This window comes from Anopheles marshallii, chromosome 2 (genome assembly GCF_943734725.1).
Source record: "Anopheles marshallii chromosome 2, idAnoMarsDA_429_01, whole genome shotgun sequence".
In the NCBI taxonomy this organism is placed as follows: Eukaryota; Metazoa; Arthropoda; class Insecta; order Diptera; family Culicidae; genus Anopheles; species Anopheles marshallii.
In genome coordinates, this window is record NC_071326.1 from 14,655,708 (window position 1) to 14,680,251 (window position 24,544).

At 47.4% G+C, this 24,544-nt stretch overlaps 2 protein-coding genes across 2 annotated transcripts; one reads left to right on the plus strand and one right to left on the minus strand.

The window, feature by feature from the left end:
- Positions 1-6,915: 6,915 nt before the first annotated feature.
- Positions 6,916-14,470, minus strand: LOC128715932 (uncharacterized). The gene is made up of 7 exons (XM_053810858.1): positions 14,416-14,470; positions 13,256-13,453; positions 8,501-13,184; positions 8,326-8,425; positions 7,334-7,414; positions 7,148-7,272; positions 6,916-7,039 (listed from the first exon to the last, which is right to left on the minus strand). The coding sequence occupies exons 1-7, from the start codon at positions 14,468-14,470 to the stop codon at positions 6,916-6,918; spliced, it is 5,367 nt and encodes a 1,788-aa protein (XP_053666833.1).
- An 857-nt stretch (positions 14,471-15,327) lies between these two features.
- LOC128706905 (5'-3' exoribonuclease 2 homolog) lies at positions 15,328-23,952 on the plus strand. The gene is made up of 3 exons (XM_053801848.1): positions 15,328-15,402; positions 15,514-17,995; positions 23,468-23,952. The coding sequence occupies exons 1-3, from the start codon at positions 15,328-15,330 to the stop codon at positions 23,950-23,952; spliced, it is 3,042 nt and encodes a 1,013-aa protein (XP_053657823.1).
- Positions 23,953-24,544: the final 592 nt, after the last annotated feature.

The following is a 24,544-nucleotide window of genomic DNA, read 5'->3' on the forward strand; positions in this document are numbered from 1 at the left end:
ATAGCTAAAGATGGAAAGTATTCTCCTTCTCTCTCAAACTCCTCGTCGGCGGATGCGAAATTCCATACAAATGAAGCGTTTTCAGATTTCGGATACCAGGAGATCATCTTCTGAGGAGGTAACATCAATTCCCCCCCAGCGTGTATATCGCCGTTTCGCTCTGGCATGTTATCACTGAACGTGATAGTAGATCTTCTACTACATTGGCGATCAATATCGCATACTACCAAACTCCCGAGGACGATCGTTAGTGCGAGGGAGATAGCTTAAGCTGGAAAGTATCCTCCTTCTCTCTCAAACTCCTCGTCGGCGGATGCGAAATTCCATACAAATGAAGCGTTTTCAGATTTCGGATACCAGGAGATCATCTTCTGAGGAGGTAACATCAATTCCCCCCCAGCGTGTATATCGCCGTTTCGCTCTGGCATGTTATCACTGAACGTGATAGTAGATCTTCTACTACATTGGCGATCAATATCGCATACTACCAAACTCCCGAGGACGATCGTTAGTGCGAGGGAGATAGCTAAAGATGGAAAGTATTCTCCTTCTCTCTCAAACTCCTCGTCGGCGGATGCGAAATTCCATGCAAATGAAGCGTTTTCAGATTTCGGATACCAGGAGATCATCTTCTGAGGAGGTAGCATCAATTCCCTTCCAGCGTGCATATCGCCGTTCCGCTCTGGCATGTTATCACTGAACGTGATGGCAGATCTTCTACTACATTGGCGATCAATATCGCATACTATCAAACTCCCGAGAACGATCGTTAGTGCGAGTGAGATAGCTTAAGCTGGAAAGTATCCTCCTTCTCTCTCAAACTCCTCGTCGGCGGATGCGAAATTCCATACAAATGAAGCGTTTTCAGATTTCGGATACCAGGAGATCATCTTCTGAGGAGGTAGCATCAATTCCCTTCCAGCGTGCATATCGCCGTTCCGCTCTGGCATGTTATCACTGAACGTGATAGTAGATCTTCTACTACATTGGCGATCAATATCGCATACTATCAAACTCCCGAGAACGATCGTTAGTGCGAGGGAGATAGCTAATGCTGGAAAATATCCTCCTTCTCTCTCAAACTCCTCGTCGGCGGATGCGAAATTCCATACAAATGAAGCGTTTTCAGATTTCGGATACCAGGAGATCATCTTCTGAGGAGGTAGCATCAATTCCCTTCCAGCGTGCATATCGCCGTTCCGCTCTGGCATGTTATCACTGAACGTGATGGCAGATCTTCTACTACATTGGCGATCAATATCGCATACTATCAAACTCATCAGAACGATCGCTAGTGCGAGTGAGATAGCTTAAGATGGAAAGCATCCTCCTTCTCTCTCATACTCCTCGTCGGCGGATGCGAAATTCCATACAAATGAAGCGTTTTCAGATTTCGAATACCAGGAGATCATCTTTCCAGGAGGTAACTTCAATTCCCTTCCAGCGTGCATATCGCCGTTCCGCTCTCGTACGTTATCACTGAACGTGATAGTAGAACTTCTACTATATTGGCGATCAATATCGCATACTATCAAACTCCCCAGGACGATCGCTAGTGCGAGTGAGATAGCTTAAGATGGAAAGCATCCTCCTTCTCTCTCATACTCCTCGTCGGCGGATGCGAAATTCCATGCAAACGAACCGTTTCTAGATTTCGGATACCAGGAGAACATCTTTCCAGGAGGTAACATCAATTCCCCTCCAGCGTGCATATCGCCGTTCCGCTCTCGTACGTTATCACTGAACGTGATGGCAGATCATCTACTACATTGGCGATCAATATCGCATACTACCAAACTCCCGAGGACGATCGTTAGTGCGAGGGAGATAGCTTAAGCTGGAAAGTATCCTCCTTCTCTCTCAAACTCCTCGTTGGCGGATGCGAAATTCCATACAAATGAAGCGTTTTCAGATTTCGGATACCAGGAGATCATCTTCCGATGAGGTAACATCAATTCCCTTCCAGCGTGCATATATCCGTTCTCCTCTCGTACGTTATTACTGAACGTGATGGCAGATCTTCTACTACATTGGCGATCAATATCGCATACTATCAAACTCCCGAGAACGATCGCTAGTGCGAGGGAGATAGCTAAAGATGGAAAGTATTCTCCTTCTCTCTCAAACTCCTCGTCCGCGGATGCGAAATTCCATACAAATGAAGCGTTTTCAGATTTCGGATACCAGGAGATCATCTTCTGAGGAGGTAGCATCAATTCCCTTCCAGCGTGCATATCGCCGTTCCGCTCTGGCATGTTATCACTGAACGTGATAGTAGATCTTCTACTACATTGGCGATCAATATCGCATACTATCAAACTCCCGAGAACGATCGTTAGTGCGAGGGAGATAGCTAATGCTGGAAAATATCCTCCTTCTCTCTCAAACTCCTCGTCGGCGGATGCGAAATTCCATACAAATGAAGCGTTTTCAGATTTCGGATACCAGGAGATCATCTTCTGAGGAGGTAGCATCAATTCCCTTCCAGCGTGCATATCGCCGTTCCGCTCTGGCATGTTATCACTGAACGTGATGGCAGATCTTCTACTACATTGGCGATCAATATCGCATACTATCAAACTCATCAGAACGATCGCTAGTGCGAGTGAGATAGCTAAAGATGGAAAGCATCCTCCTTCTTTCTCAAACTCCTCGTCGGCGGATGCGAAATTCCATACAAATGAAGCGTTTTCAGATTTCGGATACCAGGAGATCATCTTCTGAGGAGGTAACATCAATTCCCCCCCAGCGTGTATATCGCCGTTTCGCTCTGGCATGTTATCACTGAACGTGATAGTAGATCTTCTACTACATTGGCGATCAATATCGCATACTACCAAACTCCCGAGGACGATCGTTAGTGCGAGGGAGATAGCTTAAGCTGGAAAGTATCCTCCTTCTCTCTCAAACTCCTCGTCGGCGGATGCGAAATTCCATACAAATGAAGCGTTTTCAGATTTCGGATACCAGGAGATCATCTTCCGATGAGGTAACATCAATTCCCTTCCAGCGTGCATATAGCCGTTCTCCTCTCGTACGTTATTACTGAACGTGATGGCAGATCTTCTACTACATTGGCGATCAATATCGCATACTATCAAACTCCCGAGAACGATCGCTAGTGCGAGGGAGATAGCTAAAGATGGAAAGCATCCTCCTTCTCTCTCATACTCCTCGTCGGCGGATGCGAAATTCCATACAAACGGACCGTTTTCAGGTTTCGAATACCAGGAGATCATCTTCCGAGGAGGTAGCATCAATTCCCCTCCAGCGTGCATATCGCCGTTCCGCTCTGGCATGTTATCACTGAACGTGATAGTAGATCTTCTACTACATTGGCGATCAATATCGCATACTATCAAACTCCCGAGAACGATCGTTAGTGCGAGTGAGATAGCTAATGCTGGAAAATATCCTCCTTCTCTCTCAAACTCCTCGTCGGCGGATGCGAAATTCCATACAAATGAAGCGTTTTCAGATTTCGGATACCAGGAGATCATCTTCCGATGAGGTAACATCAATTCCCTTCCAGCGTGCATATCGCCGTTCCGCTCTGGCATGTTATCACTGAACGTGATGGCAGATCTTCTACTACATTGGCGATCAATATCGCATACTATCAAACTCATCAGAACGATCGCTAGTGCGAGTGAGATAGCTTAAGATGGAAAGCATCCTCCTTCTCTCTCATACTCCTCGTCGGAGGATGCGAAATTCCATACAAACGGACCGTTTTCAGATTTCGAATACCAGGAGATCATCTTCTGAGGAGGTAGCATCAATTCCCTTCCAGCGTGCATATCGCCGTTCCGCTCTCGTACGTTATCACTGAACGTGATAGTAGATCTTCTACTACATTGGCGATCAATATCGCATACTATCAAACTCATCAGAACGATCGTTAGTGTGAGTGAGATAGCTAAAGCTGGAAAGTATCCTCCTTCTCTCTCAAACTCCTCGTCGGCGGATGCGAAATTCCATACAAACGGACCGTTTTCAGATTTCGAATACCAGGAGATCATCTTCTGAGGAGGTAGCATCAATTCCCCTCCAGCGTGCATATCGCCGTTCCGCTCTCGTACGTTATCACTGAACGTGATGGCAGATCTTCTACTACATTGGCGATCAATTTCGCATACTATCAAATTCCCGAGGACGATCGTTAGTGCGAGGGAGATAGCTTAAGATGGAAAGTATCCTCCTTCTCTCTCAAACTCCTCGTCGGCGGATGCGAAATTCCATGCAAATGAACCGTTTTCAGATTTCGGATACCAGGAGATCATCTTCTGAGGAGGTAGCATCAATTCCCTTCCAGCGTGCATATCGCCGTTCCGCTCTGGCATGTTATCACTGAACGTGATGGCAGATCTTCTACTACATTGGCGATCAATTTCGCATACTATCAAATTCCCGAGGACGATCGTTAGTGCGAGGGAGATAGCTTAAGATGGAAAGTATCCTCCTTCTCTCTTATTCCTCGTCGGCGAATGCGAAATTCCATACAAATGAAGCGTTTTCAGATTTCGGATACCAGGAGATCATCTTCTGAGTAGGTAGCATCAATTCCCTTCCAGCGTGCATATAGCCGTTCTCCTCTCGTACGTTATTACTGAACGTGATGGCAGATCTTCTACTACATTGGCGATCAATTTCGCGTACTATCAAACTCCCGAGAACGATCGTTAGTGCGAGGGAGATAGCTTAAGATGGAAAATATCCTCCTTCTCTCTTATTCCTCGTCGGCGGATGCGAAATTCCATGCAAATGAAGCGTTTTCAGATTTCGGATACCAGGAGATCATCTTCTGAGTAGGTAGCATCAATTCCCTTCCAGCGTGCATATCGCCGTTCCGCTCTGGCATGTTATCACTGAACGTGATAGTAGATCTTCTACTACATTGGCGATCAATATCGCATACTATCAAACTCCCGAGAACGATCGTTAGTGCGAGTGAGATAGCTAATGCTGGAAAATATCCTCCATCTCTCTCAAACTCCTCGTCGGCGGATGCGAAATTCCATGCAAATGAAGCGTTTTCAGATTTCGGATACCAGGAGATCATCTTCTGAGGAGGTAGCATCAATTCCCTTCCAGCGTGCATATCGCCGTTCCGCTCTGGCATGTTATCACTGAACGTGATGGCAGATCTTCTACTACATTGGCGATCAATATCGCATACTATCAAACTCATCAGAACGATCGCTAGTGCGAGTGAGATAGCTAATGCTGGAAAATATCCTCCTTCTCTCTCAAACTCCTCGTCGGCGGATGCGAAATTCCATGCAAATGAAGCGTTTTCAGATTTCGGATACCAGGAGATCATCTTCTGAGGAGGTAGCATCAATTCCCTTCCAGCGTGCATATCGCCGTTCCGCTCTGGCATGTTATCACTGAACGTGATGGCAGATCTTCTACTACATTGGCGATCAATTTCGCATACTATCAAATTCCCGAGGACGATCGTTAGTGCGAGTGAGATAGCTAAAGCTGGAAAGTATCCTCCTTCTCTTTCATACACCTCTTCAACGGATGCGAAATTCCATGCAAACGAACCGTTTGTATACCAAGGGAGCATGCAGAACAAGAGGTAACACTAATTCTCCTCCGTCGATCCTACACATCAACATTTGTTCTGCTTTATCATGGATCGTCCATATACTTATCAACAATCGTATCCAATACAGTGCGGAACAAAATTATACGCGCACCCGTTATATTTTCTCGTCTATTTTATTTTATCTTAGTTAGAAAACATATGAACATTTATTGATATATTATTGAACTTACACATGCGCAGGTCATCATAGTACGAAAAACACAAGCAAAATGAAATGTGGAAGCACATGCGAACAGACGATCTGTTTGGCCGGGGAGTCATGTTTGATTATTTTTTATTTTCACAGACTAGGGAGGTAAATGGGTGAGGAAATGATTGTTAATAATTAAATTACCACCATTTTCCCCCACTATTTGTATGAATTTTGCGTTCCCTTCCGTTTTGCTAAGCATCAATTGTTAGAAGAAAAAAGGACATTTGGAAGAAAACGGGACAAGCAATCAGTCCTTTGCATAAAGAAGAAAGAACAATAATAATAATAATAAAACTAACGGAAACATCCAACATACGGCTTTATGTAAACAAGCAAAAACAAAACACACCTTAGATGGTATTTCCGGAATCTCCGGCGATTATAGGAATCTGTCCCCTATTACATGTATGTGTGGTTGTAAAAGATTTCCCCCCCCCCCCTTTTCTTATCGACGGCTTCATGTGTCTATCAGAAAGAATCGCTTTTGATAGAAAGCAATTGAGCCTTGCGAAGGAGTTGCATTAGTAGTAGTAGTTATAGTGAAAGCATTAATGTCCATCTTTCACTTATCGAACTTAGCTTGGAGTTTTTAAGATCTTTCGCTCTACCTATAGGCTATCTAGAGTTCTGAAGAAGTTTCCATTTCTTGCGGAAATTTGGCAGTTCGTTCGATAAGCGAAAGGTAAATAGTTACAGTAGTGTATAGTTTAGCTTTCCAATAGTTTTACAACGGAGAGAAATAAATACTACTGTTGCTGTTTCACTCTCTCACTTTCTCTCTCTTTCTTCAATTCGCCATATAATTATTGATAATTGTACAACGAAATACGCATATGGAACCGCTGCGGTTCTCTTCGCTGTGAAAACATACGTAAACCTACGGCAGGAAACAATCACCATTCGTTGAGATCCCGGGAAGGATGGTAAATGGTTCCTCGTTGGACGCTTCTCCCTCCACGGTTCGATCGTCCACGTCGTCATCGTCCAGATGTGCTACCACGACCGGAAGTGCAACTGCTGCGTAGTGATGATACGGGCGCTGTGGCGTACCGGTCACCGTTCGCCGACCGTGCGTGGGCCTAAGAAAACTTTCACCCGCCGGTTGTCAAATGCTGTAGTCCTTGTTGAACTTCACCTCAATGTCGACGCGGCAGATGGGGCAGTGCTTGTTGGTTACCAGCCACTGGTCGACACAGTCCTTGTGGAACAGGTGCATGCACGGCAGTCGTCTAAAAGGTGTGGGAGAGAAGTGGGAATGAAAGAGAGGTCGGTCCATGCCTCCGGCGTTTGCAGAAGGGGGTTCAATGTTGGCAGTAGGCAGATGGCCTTTCCCATACCTAACATCGTTGTCGATTTCGAACTGCGACAGACAGATCGTACACTTTTCGCTATCCTCATCCGTCTCGCTAACGCGCCGTAACCGTTTGTACTTGTGCGGGAACGTGTGCGTTTCAATCATTTCCTGCAAAGGGGCAGATTTGTTAGTTACATTTGTTCTTACAGTTGTTTCAAAGCGTAAGTACCTGTGTTGCTCCACGACTCGTGCAGGAATCTTCCATAACGCGCACAAACCGATTCAGGCTGGACAGTAAGCTCGGTCGCAGCTGTAATTAGAGAACAATTAAAGCACATTGGTCAATCTTTCGTGATCTACACAGTAGAAACGATTGTCACAAGCTCGAAGAAAGAGGTCGACAAGATGAAATGCATTTTGGTTGAGGCGATATGATCAGCCTCAGAAACATTGCACGTTCACAATCGACCCAGTTCTACGATTCCGATAGGTTAAAGAAAGCGGAAGCAACTCCGATCCGTTGGTACAGCATGTTCGGGTCGGAATGCGCCGCTCGTAAGAAAATTCAAGAGAGATCCGTAAAATCGAATGATCCACCACTAATATGTTTAGCTGAACTAGAACTGAAGAACGCATACGCCGGATTGACTAGGCATACAAATATGACTTCAAAGAGGTACCTCATCCAACAGAGAGAGAGAGAGAAATGTTCACTCACTCACACAGATGAGCAGAGTGAGTGAGGCCCTCAGCTGCTCATTGCCCAACCCTAGTCTAAGGTCCTCTGGAAGTGGTAGTGCCACAAAATAAACAGAAATAGGAAGCTTCCGATAGGATAAAAAAGCGGAAGCAACTCCGATCCTTTGGTACAGCATGTTCGGGTCGGAATGCGCCGTTCGTAACAAAATTCAAGAGAGATCCGTAAAATCGAATGATCCACCACTAATATGTTTAGCTGAACTAGAACTGAAGAACGCATACGCCGGATTGACTCGGCATAAAAATATGACTTCAAAGAGGTACCTCATCCAACAGAAAGAGAGAGAAATGATCACTCACTCACACAGATGAGCAGAGTGAGTGAGGCCCTCAGCTGCTCATTGCGAGAGTCTAAGGTCCTCTGTAAGTGGTAGTGCCACAAAATAAACAGAAATAAGGAGCTTGAAACCCTGAAGAGCCTTAAAAGAGAATACTTTTCAAACATGCCAACTGTATACCCACCCCTATGCTGAACTGAATCTCCGGATGACTACCCAGGAAGTTACTCTGCGAAGGTATGTGATGGTACATGTGGTGATGCACGTGCTGGTGATCGTTTCGACTGTGGATCGAGAAAAAAAAACATACACCATTAATCATGTTGTTCCGCGTTTTTCGCCCTCTTGAGGCTACCCACCGGAAGACATAGTTCTGCTCGTTTGCAACACGCCGAACCGGCCGTTGTACACGAAGATTTAACCCGTGGTCAGCTACCGGTGGAGGATTATTCCGGGGATTGGGTGTGTGCAGATTCGCTAGGTAGCGATGGTATGGCAAAATGACGGTACTGCGCATGGACGTCGGAAGGCGCACGTAGTCCTCACCATCAGCACCGCTACCACCACCACCGCTAGCAGTTGCCGAGGTCGGTGGAGGCGGTGGTTGTCCACGAACCGCACCCGTACTGGAACCGGATGCAGAGGATCCAGCCAACTGACCACCACCAACGGGATGATGATGATGATGATGGTGGTGATGGCGATACAGCATATAATGCCGAGAACAGCCAATCGAGGCGGAAGAGGAAGCATTTGCCTGGGCAACGTTCGAACCGGACGAGGATGAAGAGGAGGACGAAGAAGCGGACGAACCGTGGGTAGCTGCTGTGCTCGAAGTCGGGGGTCCGTACTGGTACATCGAGTCGTACTGTCCGTTTCGGGCCGCGTAGCTAGCAAACGATGGTGGTGGTGGTCCACCCCCACCACCGGCCGTTAAAGGATGGAGCGGTGGCGAAGCGACATCATTCGCATTCACGACCGTCATCATGCGCCGTTGCGTTTCCAACGCTTGATGCTGCCGCATCCAGAGCGATTCGTGGGGCGCATATGGCAGCCGCTGCGACCGCAAACGGTTCGTGCCGAGGCCGCTGAAAATGGTCGGTGGCTCGTACCGTCGCCAATCGGTGGTGTAACGCGAGCTGCCGTAGGGTGGCGGTGATACCGAGGCCGGCGGTAAAGGAACACGTGCGTCGAGCGATGCGGAGGGACCCCAGGCAACATCCGGGACTATGCCGTCGAATGCTGCCCTGAGATCCCGGCCGTCCGTTGGCGGTGGTCTCGTCGCTGCAGACGGAGCATTATTATTGTTGTGATCATTGATACGCTGCTGCTGTCGTCCGATTGTAGACGTTCCTGCCGCGGGCTGTGCCGTACCGTCCGGTGCCGGCGCGACGACTGGCTGCTGCGGGGACGGAGTTGTGGAGGCAGAATAATCAATCGGACTATCGCTCACGGTGATGACGGCGGACGGAGCAGCATTATCGCGCCTTCTTAGCAACGGTGGTTCGTAGCCGGATCTTGCCGGATTTTGCCATATGTAGTTGGACGTGTAATTCGCATTGCGATTACTGCTGCACCCGGCAAAGCTACCGAGCGACGTGTTGTCGATTACAGCACCGGCGGCAGTTGTACCGTACGCAGCGCCGGCCGAAACGCTAGCAGCACCCTCGCCACCGGGTGATGGCACCAGCACATCCGCACGATCACAGTGCGGCATACCGTACGGGTCTTCTTCCTCCTCGTTCGATGCGACGAGATCAACCACAACATCGGGTGGCACGTCGGGAACTTCCGCCGCTGCATCACCGTTCACGTTGCCGGTATCGATCGAGCGCGATGCGGGAGAGTATGAGGTAGAAAGCAGCGGCGAAGGAGAGATCGTTTGCAGGGCGGGTGAGCTTTGACGACCGCGGGATCGATGCTGGCAAACCGTGCAGCCAGGCGCATGTGTATGCACGTTGCGCGCACCGTGCACGGGCAGTGGACGCATTGAACCGAGCAGTCCCGGTCGCTCGGCAACGGTCTCGTTCGCCGAACGGTACGGTGCCGGGCAGCGCGCCCTGCGATAGTCTCGACCGGTGCGATGATGCGTACCACACCCATGATAAGGCACGTTAAAACGGCGGACAGCATTCCGTACCCGCGTATAAAGTTGAAAACGATTATGACCGAGAGTTCCCGGTCGCATTGGGTGCGACGCATGTGGGGGCGTGTTGTTCATCGACAGCGCACATCTTTCGTGCCGGCCGGGACTAGTACTCTCCCGGCAGGACCGGTGTGCAAAAGGAGGCGGTGGTGGTGTGTAGCTACGGTACGAACGGGGTGGTGGTGGTGGTGGAGGTGTATCCGTGCGCATATTGCTCGCGTTGAACAAACGACCCGATGATCCACCCGACAGGAACTCAAGATCACGCGAATACATCGAATGAAGTGGGAAAAAATCACTCGATCTGTTGCTTCGTTCGGCATTAATGTGCGGCAGTAGCGTGTGCACTAGGTACCGTCTCATAGCGGACGAATCGTTTCGCTCCGGGTGGATTCGCCCTAAACCGACGACATGCCGCTGAGCGAACTCGTGGCGGGATGTTAGGGACGGGTAGTGTTCCGACATTGACCGTACCTCCAGATCGGTATCATCGTCCGAATCGTTCGTTAAATCGATCGGTTCGCCACGAGTCGCCGGCTGTCGGCTCCTGGTACGACGCTGCCTTCTTGGCCCGGGTGTGCTATGGTTCGTGGTACTAGAGCCCGGTGCCGCGCTGGTGCTACTAGCAGCAGCAGACGAACCACCGTCCAATCGAATCAGCATAACCATGTCTTCATTGTCATCGCTAATGCTGATGCTGCTCGAATCCGTAATCCAATCTAGCTGCAAATCCGGATGTGGATCGAGTGCATCGGAACCGAACAATCTACCACCGCTGGATGAGACTTTTGGGGTTTCTTCCGTTTTGGCTGCCGTTGAAACTATCGGCGTTATGTCCGACCCATTGCTATTGGTCGAAACCGACGGTTGATCCGTTGCCGGCTTCGGAACGGATGGTTTGGCTTGCGATTGTACCGCGTCCACTGAGCATTTTTCGTCGTTCCTCCCGTTGCCATCGTCCTCCACAAGGATAACGTCTTCATCCGCTTCATTTTTGATACAGCTGGTGGAGCTATGAGTGATAGCAACATCGTCTGTATCATCATCTATATCATCGTCATCATCGTCGTCTTCATCGTCCTCGTCGTCATCATCATCACTGTAGTACGGAAGGTAATTTCTTCGTCTATTTAACCGACTGTTAACAAACGTTGGACGACGCATAAAGGATCGGCTGTTTCTTCCAATCCGGTTCAACCCGCTAGGTCCCGGCATTGACGCTGATTCTTCCATCAATCCATTCGACGAGGAATCTCCCCGTTGCGCTCCAGTACTTGCGTTAGTACCTACCGTACCAGAAGAACTAGAATCCGAAAGGCACGATTGCGACAATGCGACAGTCGTTTCATTGAGTTTGGACGCATTGTTGGTCAGATCCAGCCGGGCCGATTCAACTACCGACTCTGCACCGTTTACTGTCGGTTCTTCCGAATGCGCGGATGTTATCGTTTGTTCAGCGGCTGTATCTATTGGAGTCAGTTTCATCGGTACATCTGCTTCTGTCGGGACAGCATTGTTACAGCATTTCGATGCGGAAGATGCTTCGGGTTCCTGTTTCACAATCACACCAATCTCATTAGGAAGGAAAGAATGAGCAGGCGGTGGGTTCGTTTGATCTTCCGATGGTTCCACTTTAACGACTGTGTGTTTCGACTCCGGCATCGACGTTTCGGCCGATTGTTCACCAGCAGAGGTAGAAGGGGCAACGATGGGCGCTTGTGGAGCAGGTGGAGCACACGAATAACATTCTCGCTTTACTGGCGTGCTGTAATGTACACATGCCTGACAAAAGCAGTCTGCAGTTTCTTGCTTCACCGCAGGGTGATTAGTGGACGCTTGTGGACGAACGTTCGGTTGTTCCTGCACCCGTCCAAACACGCTAGAAGAACCGACTGTGTCGGTAGGTTCTGGTGGTATTGTCGCTGGCGTATCATCAGCACTTGTCCCCGTTTCCAGCGGTTCAACTTTAAACAGTGTTGAAAATATTGGAATCGGTGGTTCATCCCTTGTCGGAGTGGGAGGTGTCCGGCACCGAATCTCATGGTGGACTGGTGTTGCTGATTCAGGTTCAGTTTTAACCGTAGCCCCATTCCCATTGACCACTGCGGTGGATGTGCCTTGGGTGTTTGGTTCGAGCTTTGTCACCCCAGGACAAGATGCAGTTTGTGGCTGAGCTGCTTCTCTTGCCATCTGTTCCTCAAACTGTGCCATAGACCATACGGTGGCTCGGTTCCAGCGGCTGTTCTGCCACCGCTCCGCATTATCACCGTCGATGTATCGTTTGCGAGCGCGTCTTACCTCGCCGCTAGTCGCCCTCGGTGGCATGTCGGCGTTCTCGTTAGTAGTGTAACCGAGCGATTCCGATGACGATGATGATGTGCCCTGATGGCGATAGTGCACCTGGTAGGGGTGTTGATTTGGCACGGGTGTATCATTGGCAAACGTACGTCCACCATGACTCGCATGCGCCCCAAATGTTCCCGACGATGAACTGCTGCTGCCGCTGGAATGATGGTGCTGGGGGTACTGCCGGTACATCGAACCAAAGCCTACTTGATTGTGCTTTGAATAGTCATAACGCACACGGGTACGGGACGGTAGAGATGAAGATGCCGAAGGAAACACGGCGGCCGGTGGAATGGGCATAATAGGAATTGGTGCTATTGGCGGATCAACTGCTGCGGATGATCGGCGATTCGTCGCCGATGAATAGCTAGGCTCTCCACCGTTCGTATCATACATGTAGGGGGATTCCTCCGCAAGAGCGTTCTGGATGGCATGGGAAAACTCTCGATTTGGTCGGGAAACTCGCACCGGTGTGGATGGAGCCGGTGTGTAATCGAGCGAGTTGCTTCCGCTTGCAAACAGCGATGGTTCGATATCTCCATCGTTGGACCCTGCAGAATTGGTAGGAACAGGAAACAAACCGTCAACATAAGGGGCAATGTTGGAGATGACTTAAACTTACCTGCAGCTTCCGGTACGGCGTCCACGTTCGACTGAATTGCCGTATCGAAAATATCTCTCAAACTGTCCACTTCCATCCAGTCGGTTGGACATCTTAACGACGATGTGGAGGAAGCAGGTATTTCCGGTGGGACATATTCTGCTTCATCACCATCGCAGGCGCCTTCTAGGCCGTTCTCACTATTGTTCATCCGGTTGCCTGTTTTGCTGATGCGAATCTAAATTGTCGGTAACGCTGACACTGAACTTTACGAAATCGTTGCTCACTCCAAATCTGGTAACATTGGGTTTTTTGGGGCCCAGTCTATTTTGTTTGGTGGTTTAGCTAATTCAGCGAAAAACTTTATCCGCTCGCTATTGGCTGACAATGAGTAACCAGAATACAGACGCCCAACACACGGAGCGTTTCAAACCGTAGCGACCGTTTAGTCGGAGTAACTTGGAAAACACATTGATGCACACACGAGCACACACCACTACACCATATGCATGTTTTGAAGAAATGCACCTATACGCGTGCAGAATGATTTCATCTTCACCATTCGAGCTCGCTACAACGTTTGCTGAATCGTTCTTGGTACGTGTATGTCTACACGGCTGCTGCGATGTATGGTCTGTCGCATGGATATGGGTATAGCATGCACACAGCAGCTCAGCCACACAATTCGTTTCTTTATCTTCTACACTACACACCACTACACGAGAATGAGCACGGAAGCGTAGTTGCACTGCAGAGTGCGATTATAAGAACCCTCGTACGGTAGCACCATAAAAAAGGGAATGTGAGGTTTGTCTTCGCTCGCCAGCGACGACTCTTGCGCTACGTCGGCTGAAGTGGGTTCCCCTTTCAACAATCGCACTAATCCATTCGCAACCATTCGTTTCATGCAACTCTCTGACCCCGTGTGTGGGTTTTTGAAACGGGACCACACCACTAGCAAACTTGCCCCAATCTTTTACGACGCAAATGCAAAACGTATCACCGTATAGGAACACAAACACACCAGATAGCTGCCGATAAAACAGACACGTACGATTATTGCGCGGCTGGGTTGATTGTATACACTACATCTTTCACGGTTGTATGCTGAGCAAAGCAGCAACGGTTTGCTACGGCAGCACCCAGCTAAATGGCCAAATTCTTCTAAAAATGAAACCAACTTCTGCCGCGCACGTCCGTCATCAATTTGTTCGATTCCACTTTGTTGACGATCATAGCCTAGCTGTGCTGGTAGTGGTGAGATCGCCACCCAAGGGATTGCGTTATGTCAAACTATTGACAGAAACATTTCGAAAACAACGGGAAACAAATTTAGAAACGACGTTGTATATTTATAATCTTTAGCGAAGTTCCAGCTAATTGGTAATAATATTTAAAAATCCGAACGAGGGACGAGGAGGACTACATATTGAAGCTCAAAGAATGGTTCAAAAATTCAAAAACTTATGTACACATCTTGTGTACATAAAGTGAAATATTTCAATAACGAGAATCGTGCAGCAAAAGTAGGGCGTTGTAAAACAGTTATGTATGGAATTGTGCTTCCTCTCGAACGCGGCTAAGAGAGTTTCGTCATTTTTATTAATTGTTGTTTAACTTTACTATGTATCGAAAGTATAATATTAATCATAAAAAAGAGTACATGTGATAACGTAATGCAATATTTCAGAAATATTTCACGCGCTCAAGGTGTCTGCACAAGGTATGTGACCAACTTTTTGATGTTTTGTTGTATTCTTTGTGCTTTTTCATCGCGCTTTCTAATATTTTAGCGCTTCTTCTAACGATTTTAGCCCCATTACTTTGAGCAGAATCGTATTTGTTTGCTGTACACTGCCTGTGTCGTGTGGAAATTTGTTTTGCTAACAATTTTGGCGGTAATTGTCTTTATCCTCCCCAACTCCTCTCGAATTTGAAGTAAAGTTTTGACATGTGGAAAATGCTTGATTTTGACAGCTACAAAATCTCGTGGGAAAGCATTGCAGGTACATAAACACGTTCATAGAAATTAGGGCAAATATTTAGGAAATTTAAAGTTCTCGTAACGAAACCACCGCTTATTTGTCTACACGATGGGAGTACCAGCATTTTTTCGCTGGTTGTCGCGGAAATATCCGTCCGTGATAATCGAAGCAGTGGAGCAGAAGGTAAGTATGGCATGGAGCATGGCGACATTCGGCGATGCGTACGAATGTGCGTTTGTGTTTTCCAAAGCGAACGTGAGTGTGCTGCCATTACCAGGTTTCATTCTTCCGCAGACGGTGGACGATCAGGGAAATGTTGTGTACGAAAATCTTACGGATGCGAACCCGAACAGGGTGGAGTTTGATAATTTGTACCTGGATATGAACGGTATCATCCATCCGTGTACACACCCGGAAGATAAACCGGCACCGAAGAACGAGGACGAGATGATGGTCGCTATCTTCGAGTGCATCGATCGGCTGATGAACATCGTTCGACCGCGAAAGGTGCTGTACATGGCCATTGATGGTGTCGCGCCACGCGCCAAAATGAACCAGCAGCGGTCTCGTCGCTTCCGGGCGTCGAAGGAGTCGGCCGAAAAAGCGGCCGAAATGGCCCGTATCCGGGAGGAGCTGGCGGCCAAGGGTGCAATTTTGCCACCTGAAAAAGAAAAGGGAAGTCACTTCGATTCTAACTGCATTACACCCGGCACACCGTTTATGGATCGGTTGAGCAAGTGTCTGCAGTACTATGTGCATGACCGAATGAACAATAATCCGGGATGGAAGAATTTGAAGGTTATTCTGTCGGATGCTAATGTGCCCGGCGAGGGCGAACACAAAATTATGGATTACATTCGGAAACAGCGCGTGCAGCCGGACTACGATCCGAACACGCATCACGTGCTGTGTGGTGCCGATGCGGATCTGATCATGCTGGGGCTAGCCACGCACGAAACGCATTTTACCATCATTCGTGAGGAGTTCCTCCCGAACCGTGAACGACCGTGCGACATCTGTCAGCAGATGGGGCACGAAATGAAGTGCTGCACCGGGTTACAGTCGGAACGCGAATTGGCAAACCGGACGCCACCAGGACCGGGCAAGGAGACGCAGTACATATTCGTGCGACTGAACGTGCTTAAGGAGTATCTGCAGAAGGAACTGAATATGCCCAACTTACCGTTCGAGTACGATTTCGAGCGCGTGCTGGACGATTGGGTGTTTATGTGCTTTTTCGTCGGTAACGACTTCCTGCCACACCTTCCCAGCTTGGAGATCCGCGAGAACGCGATCGATCGGTTGGTGACGCTTTACAAGAAGTGTGTGTATAAAACACGTGGTTATCTAACCGACTCGGGCAGCGTGTTGCTCGACCGGGTGGAAATGATCATGACCGATCTGGGTTATGCGGAGGACGAAATCTTTCGGCAGCGTAAAGTGAGCGAGGATCGATTCAAGGAGCGCAACAAGCGTATGCGAATGCAGAAAGAACGCTATCAGCGCCCAAATTTTCAACGGCTCAACAATTCTCAGTTCGCTCCGACGCCGCTCGGTCGTGGTGTGCAACCGCAGGCAATTGTGAATCCGCGCCAAGAAGCGGCCCATTTTCGAATGCTTGGACAAGATGGGAATGCGAAGGAAGATGACGCCGCAGGTAACAGTGCATACCAGCAAGGACGGCGTGGCACCAAGCACAAAGCAGAAGAATCACTAGCGGCAGTGTTAGCCGAGGAAGAAACGCCTGACGAGGTACGGCTGTGGGAGGACGGATTTAAGGATCGTTACTACGAATCAAAGTTTGACGTTACGACGCAGAATATCAGCTTCCGGCAAACGGTTGCCTGGGAGTACGTGCGAGGGCTTTGCTGGGTGTTACGATACTACTACCAGGGCTGTGCCTCCTGGGAATGGTACTTCCCGTACCATTATGCACCGTTTGCATCGGACTTGAAGCATCTGGATAATGTAAACACACACTTCGATCGTGGCACACCGTTCAAACCACTTCAGCAGCTAATGGGCGTGTTCCCGGCCGCCAGTCGTAGTCACGTACCGGAGGCATTCGCCGAACTGATGATCGATCCGCGCAGTCCAATTATTGACTTTTATCCGATCGATTTCCGCATCGATCTGAATGGGAAAAAGTTTGCCTGGCAGGGTGTAGCCCTGCTACCGTTCGTCGACGAAAAACGACTGTTCAAGGCAACGGATCCGAAGGTACCGTTATTAACGGTAGAAGAACGACTTCGCAACGAGAATGGAGATGCGAAACTTTTCATTCTACCCGGTTCCGCCGGTTACAAAACGTTGGCCGGCCTATATGCGGATGGTGACGATGTAGATTACGAACGCGAGATGCCTGTCACGGTCGATTGTCTGCAGGGTTTTGTAATTCCCACGAAGGAAAATGTACCCAAGGAGGGTATGCTTCCATCGCCCATTCCTGGACTGCCAGCAGTGACCGAAAATCAGGTGCTATCGGTGCGCTTCCAGGATCCAAAGTTTGCAAACGATTTCGTGTTCCCCGCACGAAAGCTGTCCAATGCTACGGATCAACCGAAGGTGCTGGGCGCGAGCGAAGGTCCAGTGATTGGGTTCGGTCAACGTACAGACCGAGCGCAACTTGATCAGTCCGGTCATCGGATGCTGAATAATCGTTTAGGACTGGGGTACGGTGGTGGCGGACGAGGCGGAGGAGGAGGATATAACAACAACTTCCGGGGATCGGGAGGCTATGGCAACAACAATTACCACAACGGTGGCCGTGAAGGTGGTAAGTCTTCTTTTAATATTGTACAGTTTATAACAAGCTATGAATGTAATGTAGGAATGAATGTAAATTTTAGCGATTTAGAAACAATTAGTGTAACGAAACGCTACTGAAGCTTTCGGTGCCAGGCTGTATTAATCATACGGAGGCTGTGTTGAACGTTGAATAGTTAAATTTCGTTTACACCCGTTTCATCGGCTTGTCCTGCTGCAGGATTCCTCTATACCGCTCATGGTCAGGCGCCGGTAATAATTCGGTCTTTCTGGCGGACACAGCAACACCTTAACTCCTGGTCAATTTGTCCTTAGCACGCCTCCTGTGTCCATGTGGACGATCTAAACTTTTCCTTGCCACGTTAATCTCTAACCCAAGGTTATTTCGTAGTCTGCACGATCGTTTAGTATGCTTCTGCTGTACAGGAGAATCGTAAACCAATAATGTATATCGTATGATACGAATAATGTATGGTTTGAATAGTACGAATCTAATGCACGGAACATGTTGCAGTTCCTTCGCGTCAGCCATTCCACAGTGCAGTTTGGACACGTAATACAAGCCGTCAAAAACTCTAGGCATCAATTAAGGAATGATTGGAAACCAGCCTCCAGATAATGATGAATTTACGGTGGCAAACGAGGTTGGTTTAGAAACAGTCCTGCAGTTTTGCTAAATATTGTGTTGTCTCTGTCTCGCCCGCCGCACATCCATTGCACGTAAACCCCAAAAGAACGATAAGTGTCCTCTTGACAGAATCGCTCATTGTCGGTTGAGGCCTTTGTTTCTTCCGGATGGGCGAGACACGCTAAGCGTATCCCGGACCAGGATTGCCACTTTGGCACGTTTTTTGCCTCCTTCTACTCCCGTTCCCCGAGCGCCACGGCCAACGCGTGCCTGCCGACACCGGGTTTGATATTGTTCGGTTAATTAGTTCCGACAGTGTGGTTTTGTTGTGTGGTAGTACTTTTTTTCGGACTGGTTGCAATATCTTTCACTAATGAGTGTGTGTGTGTGTGTGGGGGTGTGTGCATGGATGGAAGGAGCGGCTCATTTGGATGGCGGCTGTGACTTGATAATGATGGATTGTGGGTTTTAGTGGGAAGTTTTTTTTTTGGTTTGGTTTTGCACAACACGGAAGCATGATAAGCGTATGCAATCAACATCAACAATCGCACAAACGCACGTACGGCGGTGTGTTTTTTTTTTCGGGGACAATCGACAAATGATGCATCCCATCAGCTATTTCTCAGTGCCTAGCGTAGTTTAAGTAGCCCCACGGGGGCTGGAAGATGCTTATCGTGCTCACTGGCAGTGTTTTCAAGTGCGTGTTGTTGTCCCTGTGGAGGGAGAATTCTATTTTAAAACGTAATGCAAATTATTTTATATTTCGCAGAACACGGTGTTGGTGGGTGAAATATAAAATGTATTGTTTGCATTTGCTTCTCAACCAAAGACACATCGGTTGTTAAATAGCAAAACGCAACGCAGCAAATTGTGAGCACATCGCATTAAATAGAATATTTTCGTATGATGTCATCACATAGAACCATATTCTTATGCTGCTGGAATGTGTGAATTGAGGACGTGTAGAAGGTTTTTTTTTGTCTTTTATACCAAGATTATCAATTCCTTTCGTTTTTATACCATTCCTTTCTCCATTTCACATGCTTTGTCGCGTTCGCTGTTGTTTATTTGCGGACTTGAAAGAAATTTTTCCTAGAGCCACGCTTCAAGTGGAAAGGGTTCACATGCACAAGTGCTTCACCACACAAGCAAGGAAGAAAGGGAATGATTATTTGTTTCTAATAAGGATATCCACTCTACAGTTCTCTTTTTTTCCCACCCGTCGGTCGTTAGTATCGAAGAAAGATAAACAAAACATGTGAAAAGGAAAAACGGTTTGGAAAAGGGATAAAATGAATAGAAGCGAAAAGAAAACAAACCTCCTTGTTGTTTTTTTTTTTTGGTGTGGCACGATAGCACCGATTTGGAAGATAGGATCTCCGAATATTGTGCTTCTGGAATGTGTTTTCATATATGCGCGGACACAGCCGTGTACACGCTTGGGTGAAAATCTCTAAAAACATGTGAAGCTTCAATTTTGAAGTGTTGCTGGATCAAATAATCGAACGTGTAGTGTAGGTACCACACGGAGCGAAAACTACGGCTCGAACAAGTTTGGGAAATAATGCAGAAGTATCCGAAAGAGCGTATAAATGGAGCCGTTTTTTGCGGCTTAGCCAACGTGATAATTGCCTGGTCAAATGGATAAGGGGAAGAAGGTTGTATTTTTTACGTAAAAATTGTATCATTTCCATTACGGGTACAATCCGTAGATATAGGAAAATGTCGCCCCATTAGCGCCATGTGTATATTAGTTTATGTTATGTGCTTCACACTTTTTATTGTAAATCAGGAAAATAACATAAAGGAGATACGAGTCTCAATTAATCTAAGCATCGGGAGGCTAATAATAGGTTCTGTTGTAAGTGACAATGCAGGAAATAAATGCGCTTTGTTTAATAAGATCAGCTCGATAACATCCATCCGTTTGTCTGCATCGCAAAGGCGCATATAACACGGGGGATCAAGAAGCATTGAACTGATCGCACCCGACTGTTCCTGCTCGACTCTCGGTTGGTATTGAATGAACCTTTTTGCTAATGTGGAAAAAATCCTTGGAACAGATGATCTTCCACGAAATTTCTGGGCAGGTATCCTTTCTCTTCGAAATCGGCCCTATCACTGTGTCACAAGAGTGGAACTCTTGTAAAAAAAACGAGGACCGATCCTTCTTCTGCGCCTTACCAATCCAAGGCTTTCTTTCTCTTTGTAGAGCTTTGCGAAACTGGATTTGGATTAGATAATAATTGAGGCTTGAGGAGTCAACTGTCGAACCACCATACGCCCGGTGTCGATGATGAACCGATTACACGGACTCATCTTTATGTGTTCGAACTAATCCGTAGCATTTTTTTTGTTTTGCTTTGCCGTTTGCCGTAGCATTGCTTATGCTTGTGGGTGCAGTTTTGTTTGCCAACAAATGCATTGTTTGGTTGTGGCCGCTTTCTCCTACCTGACGGCGGTTTTTTAGTTTGCTGCCGAAGTCATATAATGGTCTGCTCCACTACCGTTCGGCTAGGTTTGCGATTGGTATCAAATTACAGCTTCTGGAAAACAAGCTCAGGGATCGATCGATTGCATTGAAGTGAAGTGTAGCATGCAGACAGCAAGATTTAAAAAGCCGCCACAGTGAAAGCTAGCAAAATATGTGCTTTGTTTTTTGTTGTTGTTGAAAATACGTTCCCTGTCTTGTAAGCTGATAATTATCGGGATTTTAGATAAAAAATAATGCAACTTGGAAGCTTTCGGAATGTTTTCTTTAAGGGTAATTAGGTTAGGCCTCGAATTTTACTGGTGGCTAATTACTCTTGGTAGTTGTCAACGTGGCCGACAGCTCACAGTGATCCCGTTTGGTTTACCATCTGGATGTTGTGTTACGTGTCGGAACACTATTCACAAAATGTGTCCTCCAAATGTCCTCTAATTGCAGTACGAATCGAGCTGCTCACAGTACATAACTTCTAGTTGATCCCACCATCCCACTAAGTCGGTAGTTATGAGAATTCCCGTATTTAAGTTGACTTTTAAGAAGAGGTTCTACTATATATGGTTGAGACACTCGTGTCTGTTCTATGTTTCTCGTTCTCGTTCGACTCTGTGTTTCGCATTCTCGAGTAGAAGAGGGACTTTCTATTCCTTCTTTTGACAATACTGTCTCCAGTGGCATATATGCCGGGTAATTTGTGTAAGATTTTTTCCTCACACTCACGCTTTTTTGTCGCTTGTATCTATCGCGCATTACGCATTGCCCCCCCGTGTGCGTGTGACAATGGGACAATAAATTGCAATTTGATCTCGAGAGGCTTAATGCAGGGCGCATTTCAACGTCAAAACAGTACTCTCCTATAAATTCGCATCGCTCAACACGGAGGTCGGGTATTGAAAATTCGAAACCATCTCATCATCCAAAAGCCTTCTGCCAGCCATGGTTTTATTGTATTCATTCATTCTTCCATCATTGAAATTGACGATATTCGCCTAGGGAACGATCCCAAAGAAAGGCGCTGTAAGTCAAGTGATTTCCGGCACCCTTGATGCAACAGAAAGCCAGGATTTGCATAGGTCCACCGCTAGTTGAAGGGTTCATCATGGTCATCTGTTCGGTGCACTTTCGTCCCGCTAATGATGCAGTTGTGCAGGTTCTGCACAGGTGTGACGTGACGTTTGGACGAATGAAAGACCGTAGCAGAAGCATTAGCAACACCAATAGATGGTGTCCAACCGATAGGGCTGACTGCTGTTTGTTTGACACAAAGTAAATAGATAAATCATTATCTGTATAATGAATCAGTTGAGTTCAGTTTGAGTGAGATTAGCTTAAAAATTGTTTGCTTAGATTACCGATAAATAGTCATTCGTTCTATTTCCATTAATATTAAACTCATATACGTGAGGTTTTCGCTTAACAATACCTCTATCGTTAGTATATGGAATAGATACGAGGGTAATGTCGTGCGGTTGAAAAGTAAAAATAATAAAGTTAAGGGTTCGTTCCGGTCACACCGAGCTCTGTCCCGAAAGTGTGGAACCATCGGTAAATTTTAAGCGGAACAAATACAAATTGTCACTAGAGAGCACTGGCGCGCATCGACGCAAGGACGCTGGCTGTGGTTTGGCCACTTAACTCTCCCGATGCGGTCTATTGTGGAGTTTGGCAGTTTGGCAAGCATTGTGCCTGCCAGGATACATTGCCAAAGGGGGTGAGAAAACTCTGCTGGCTCGCGCGGGGTTGAGTCTTCTTTTGGGCCCACTCAAATCCTTGGTGTGGAAATGTTCGACACTTGAAAAACGTTGGAGCGATACAGCAGGCAGGCAGGTGGTGGTGGTGTTTGTTAGTGCAGGCAGGCAGGAATAATCCTTCGCTGTAGGAGTTGACCTATTATTCTTTGTCGGTTTGATTTTGGCAAGCGTCCGTGCTGGTTGGTTGGTTCCGTGTACCGACGAAGCGTATGTGTGGGGCATAATTATGCGACGAGTGTTGTTTCGAGTGCTGCTCACTACGACGTGGTGCGATTGAGGTTGTAGGACATGCAGGAATGGGACGTTCATGTCCCAACCTGCGAAGAACTGGAGCAACGGTACTACATTTAGTTGGTTCGTCGGTGGAGATCATCACTAGATGTGCCGATGTACCGCGCTAACTCAAGTGATGTAATAGCAACGGGTGCATATTGGAATGGGGCACAATGGGGATGGGTGGTTGCGTTGCACGCAGTGTTGCAAATTTGTTTTGACAGTGCTTGAAAATAATTTTCCTTGCTTGATATGCTACGCTTCGAAAGAGCCCCGATAGTTATGATGGCAATGTGTTCCGAATGTTTAGCTTTTTTCCCTTTTTCCCATTTTTCTCTCCAGGTATGCACAACTATTCCGGCTACGACAGTAATACAGCGGACAATGCATATAACCGGCAATACAACCGAGAGGGTGATGATGGCCAGGAGGATAACGGCGCATCGGACACCGCCGGCAATCGGAGCGTGTTCGAGCAGCTCAGCAGCCAGATACAGCAGTACCAGCAGCAGATGATGAACGAAATTTCGCGCAATACCTCACCGACGCCTTCGGCCTCGAACCTACTGCCAAACCCGTTCGCCAATCAGGTTAACTACAATTACGACAATCCCCGCGACAATAGCAACTGGACGAACAACAACGGTGGACGCCGTGGTGGTGGTTTTGGGGGTCGTGGTGGTGGAGGAAGACCCTACGGAAATGGTGGTGGAGGAGGGAACTATTGGAATAATAACAACAACAACAATCGCTACGGACAGAACAATTATGGTTCGTCGAGAGGGGGCAGAAATAATCGGTTTAACAACCAGCGCAGACCATACTAATGGACGGAATCGTTCCCTTCCGAGGTTTTAGTTTCGTTTGTGATAAGTTCAATTTCAACTTCTTTCGGGAATCGAGCATTTCTCAAATATGTAAAACTGCACGACGGTGCAATGGATTTGGGCCGAAGCTAGAAAGTATGCGCAAAGCAACATTTAAATTTCAACAAAAAACCTATTATTGTCCTGAATGTAAGGTACAAATAGGAGTATTTTATAAAGCGGAAATTAAGCTGCAAGTAAAGGGATTCGTTGTAAGGCGATTAGGGACAGCAAACACGATTCGATAGGGCAAATTATTCATTTGTTTCTTGCAATGAAGAAACATTACGTTGCCCCACCGATGTAGAAAAAAAAAACTGTGCAAGTTGATAGATATCATGGTAGTAGTGGTAGCGTTACTATATATGACTGATCGTCAGCGTACAAAGTGCATTTGTATCATTGAACGTGTACGTTTTTCCCTGTAATTAGTTTGACACTCGGTGGGTGTGTGCAGTACATCTGCTATGCGCGAAAGCGTTCCGCGCACCCCCCTGGCTCATGCGTGTGTGGTCTTTCGTCAGCGTGAAACCAGCTTTTGAACGCATTACTG

Bases quoted from the DNA above. Each gene is read 5' to 3' on its own strand.
- LOC128715932 (XM_053810858.1), bottom strand. From the start codon at position 14,470: ATGATCGTCAACAAAGTGGAATCGAACAAATTGATGACGGACGTGCGC. The intron at 7,273-7,333 runs GTACTTACGCTT...GCCCCTTTGCAG, and splicing joins CGAGTCGTGGAGCAACACAG to GAAATGATTGAAACGCACAC. The intron at 7,040-7,147 runs GTATGGGAAAGG...CACACCTTTTAG, and splicing joins GAAATCGACAACGATGTTAG to ACGACTGCCGTGCATGCACC.
- LOC128706905 (XM_053801848.1), top strand. From the start codon at position 15,328: ATGGGAGTACCAGCATTTTTTCGCTGGTTGTCGCGGAAATATCCGTCC. The intron at 15,403-15,513 runs GTAAGTATGGCA...ATTCTTCCGCAG, and splicing joins TCGAAGCAGTGGAGCAGAAG to ACGGTGGACGATCAGGGAAA. The intron at 17,996-23,467 runs GTAAGTCTTCTT...TTTTCTCTCCAG, and splicing joins CAACGGTGGCCGTGAAGGTG to GTATGCACAACTATTCCGGC.